The sequence below is a fragment of the Phalaenopsis equestris genome, unplaced genomic scaffold, assembly GCF_001263595.1.
Source record: "Phalaenopsis equestris unplaced genomic scaffold, ASM126359v1 Scaffold000090, whole genome shotgun sequence".
NCBI lineage: Eukaryota > Viridiplantae > Streptophyta > Magnoliopsida > Asparagales > Orchidaceae > Phalaenopsis > Phalaenopsis equestris.
Genome location: NW_018164532.1, coordinates 927,125 through 931,480, shown reverse-complemented (window position 1 = coordinate 931,480; position 4,356 = coordinate 927,125). Strand labels below are relative to the sequence as shown.

Here is a 4,356-nt window from a genome sequence, read left to right as displayed (position 1 = left end):
AAGCATAGGATTAGTCAATGTTCTTTATGCCTGGACCAAAGGGTAAAGAATAGGTATGCTACTATTTGGCACAATATAATTTGAACTAATTCACTTTATTCATTCACTATAATTTCTTGACAAGGAGAAGGATGCTTTCTTATATACTGAATATCACATTAAAAACTTCATTATTTTATTTAGTTATTTAATAGTTATTAAAGTGCATATTTATTTCAATTGCTTATTAGTGACAGATAAGCAATTTGAATTCTATTGTTGCGATTAAAGTATTGCTTTTCTAAAATCTTAGTTCGTAGTTCTAATATTACTCCATGTGGGATCGATATCTAAAACTCCATTAGAGCTCTATATTACTTGAGCGATACGTATAGTTGCGTTGATAAGTGTGGCTTTACAATTATTGAATATTTTATACATTCATCTTTATTGAATCTATAACTGTTATTAAGTTTTGGTACAGTTGCTGAGGAATTAAATCTTTTAACAACAGTATTAATTACTTATATTTTTAAGCATATATAAAGTCGATGTCAATAAGCACGATATCTTACCATTGTAAGAAAACCGACTAAAGGCTTCGACCTATCTATTGGTAGCTTCAATTTGAGGAAAGAATCTAGTTCCTCACTAGCATAAATGGTCTCACAGATCCCTCCGAGACCCCCAACAAGAATCAAGGATTGTCAATACAATAATCTTATTGCCATCTCACAGACTCTTCTCATCGAGGTATTAGCTACCTATCGATTACAGTGATTCAGAAGTGTTGCTTGTACTGATATCTCTTTTTTGTATACTTTTAAATATACCATATTTACATGAATTCAAATAAATAATTTGTTTTTTCCACCAATAAGAGGCCTATGAATTCTTCCCTTTCATAATTGATCACAAGAAATTTTCTCTATTTTTTTATTGGAAGTGTTTAAATATTTTGAGCATTTATAAAAGGAAATTAACACAGAAAACGCTCAAAATTATCATGTTTACACGTTTAATACCTAAAACTTATTATTTACTTTCATGTACGATTTTTTAAGTAATAGTAAAATACCACATTATTTATCCTTGTCATTTAACTTTCCATCAATGCACTCTGCCTAATCTTGTAGTGACTTTCTTGAGTCTTTCTAGTCATAAGTGTTGTCAAACTCCATGCATAATTTGGGTTGTTAATGATCTGATTTTGAGCCGAGCTGGGGTCGACATAAAATCAATTTGAAGGGATTGAGTGTAGCTTAAAGCCAACCCATGCCTCGTTATTTGAATCCATTTCAGCTTAAAATCGACTCGATCTGACTCTAAATCATAACTAGTTTGTTGAAATTGAGTTATTTGGTTTTGTTCCAGCTCAAAATTGGCTCAAATTTGTTTTCATTCATTTCTCTTTTTTTTTAAAAGGAGTCGTGAGTTTGTCCATCGTTGTATAATTCTCTTTTCTAGATAAGCCTATCTTCCAGATCATATGAATGACCAGAAGAAGAGTGAAATTTAAAAAGTAGGACATACGATAAAGGAAGACAAACAGAGACAAAGAGCGTGGAGAACTTCCGCGCATCGAACATCGCTACGATAGTTCAAGCATATACACCTGAACAATATCAAACTGAAATAGCTTGTGTCATATATGCAAAAAAAATCACTACAAAAGCAACCCACAACCAGAATTCAGGTGTGTTTTCTTGTGTTAGAGTCTAGAGTTCTCTGAATGGGAAGTATCTCACTTGGTTAATTACATCTTAGGGGTTATCAAATATAATGTTGGGCAAGTCCTGAATCATTACAGTGGACACTCTACACTTGTGACATCAAAAAATGATGGCAAAAACTAGATTATTGGGGAACAAGAAAGAGAGAATGTTACTCTATTGGGAGGCAAAGAGCGGTGGTCCTCGGGCTCAGCGACTCCTACCATTCCAGATAAGTTTGATTACAAGTGAGGAGGAAGGGAAGCAAGCTCCCTACTTGAGGGGGGAGAGAGAGAGAGCCTAACGACCTCTTTTACATGTTAACGGGTTCTCTATTTATAGAGAAATAATGACGGGGCGATGAGATTACATTTATGCCCTTATTTAAAGGGAAGCAGTGAGGGGTGTTTTGGTCATTTTTTTGTCTGAATCAGTCCTTCTGGAGCTTCCCACAATTGAACTTGTCTGGATCTAAGGTCGACCGAAATGGTCGATCATTAGGGGTTGCCCGACTGCCTTCCTTCACTGTGACCGACCCATGGCGGTCGGGTGGCTGGGTGTAAGTGGCCAGGCGATTGGTGGTGGTCGACCCAAGTGACCGGCCGATAGCTTGCATGTGGCCAACCCATGTTGGTCGGTCAGTTGGCAGTGGTTGGCCCATGTGGTCGGCTGGCTGGAGGATAGTAGGCGACCCAATAGTTGCATGTCTGCTAGTTTGTCTTCGAAGGCAGATCCTCTTGCTCGGCGAGGCTTTTTTTAGGTTATACAATATATATATACACAATTATTTTTGAAAAATGTTTGTTTAATCTTTTTTTGTGAATCCATACAATCTGAGAGAGACTTTATGAGGTGAGTGAAGGGTTGGAAAATGGGTCGAGGATTTCTGATTGTGAATGTTATCTTCTTATGGATCCTCTTTCTTTTCACCATCCCCTCTTTTATATAAACTCTGTGATCTTCTCCTTGTAGGGCTAGAAAAAAAACAATAGAAAAAATAAGAACGATGTACAATCTATTTGTAGCCATTCTTTAGGTTTCAATAACATAAATATAAACGGACGGTTAATACTGTTGGAAGTCACAAACCGTTTCTTCCTCCTGACAGCCACAATCACTGCCGTCCAATAACAACAAAGAGGTCCTCACCTGGGAAAAAATTTGCGTACGTCAAGGGGTACGCAGAGATGCATACATAATAGGGTACACGGGCGTTATATGGGGGTTACATGGGGTTTACAAGCGTGTTATAACTTCCTTGTAACTTTCGTGTAACTCAGCTGTAACTCGCGCTTTTATTTTATCCATTGAGATTACAAGATTACAGCGGGGTTTTTATACGGGAGTTACACGGGAGGTACAACGGATTATAACCCACTTGTAATCCCGTATAAATCCCATGTACCCTATTATATTCTGCGTACCCCTTGAAGTGCCCAAATTTTTTAACTCTCCTGGCTGAAATATCCACAATCCCCCTTTATTCTCGGCAAAAAAGTTGGTGGAAGCGAAGGTCGGGGAATCGAAGAGGCCCATATTTTCTCGAATCGTCGGTGGAAGAAGAAGAAATCAAAGCTCTTGTTCACCGAATCTGATCTCGTATTCTGCTCGGTACCTTCTGGCTTTCTCTCTACACTAATCTGTTGGGCTAGGGTTAGGGTTAGGGTTAGGGTTCCGGTGAAATGTCAGAAAGAAAACGGCTGACGGGGAAGCTGAAGTGGTTAAACAGGCAAAAGGGTTATGGTTTCGTAACCTCTGACATAGATGGAGAGGTCTTCTTCGTGCACAAGAGCTCTCTCCACTCCGAAGGGTTTCGGATGCTTTCCAGTGGCGATTCTTTAGAGTTCTCTGTCGAGAAAGGGGAGGACGGACGGACGAAGGCTGTTGACGTCACTTTCCCGGAAAAAGCAGAGATTTCTGTGACGACTAGTAATGGGGAATTGGGCTTCTCAGCCTGGAAAGGTAAAGGGCCTGGAGGGGTTGCGAGAGGTGGAGGAGGGGTTTTGGGAAAAAGCAGGTGGGGTGGTGGTGGTGGTGCTACGTGCTATAATTGCGGGGAAGCTGGACACTTCGCGAGGGAATGCCTTCAAAGTTCTCGAGGAGGAGAGGGAGGAAGAGAAGGAGAAAGAGGTCCCCCGTGCTATGACTGTGGGAAATCAGGCCATCTAGCTAGAGATTGCATCCAAGGTAATCGCTCCACTAACCGTAGATTTGGGGTTTCGTGTTATAATTGTGGAAAAAATGGGCATTTGGCGAGGGATTGTAACCAGGAAGGAGGAAGCTCTGCAAAAGTTAGTATCGGCGGCTACTCTGGCGGTGAAAGGGGATGTTATAACTGTGGAGAGCGTGGGCATCTTGCGAGAGATTGTCCTAACAATGACGATAAGTAACTTATGCCCAATTTTTTTTTGTTCTTATCTCTCCACCTCTCCTAAATTTTTCTTTTTTTAAAATGGTTTGATCTTTTTCTTCTAACTTGTTTCAGTATTCGTGTATTGTCATACATAATTTCTATGTTGATAACCGGGACCTGTGGAATTATTAAAGATATGGGCTCTATAGCTTGGTTCCTGTAAATATATTTCATCGCCTTTTGATAATTTGATGATGAGTTGATGCAAACTTTTGTTCAATGTGGTGGAATATCATTTTTAGGGGCTGTCTG

General features: G+C 39.4%; 1 protein-coding gene across 1 annotated transcript; it reads left to right on the top strand.

The window, feature by feature from the left end:
• The first annotated feature begins 3,132 nt into the window (after positions 1-3,132).
• Positions 3,133-4,356, top strand: LOC110020024 (cold shock protein 1-like). Its single transcript, XM_020717977.1, has one exon. It carries the CDS (start codon positions 3,374-3,376, stop codon positions 4,079-4,081), a length of 708 nt encoding a protein of 235 aa, XP_020573636.1. The 5' UTR covers positions 3,133-3,373; the 3' UTR covers positions 4,082-4,356.

Coding starts and splice junctions, on each gene's coding strand:
- LOC110020024 (XM_020717977.1), top strand. CDS start 3,374: ATGTCAGAAAGAAAACGGCTGACGGGGAAGCTGAAGTGGTTAAACAGG.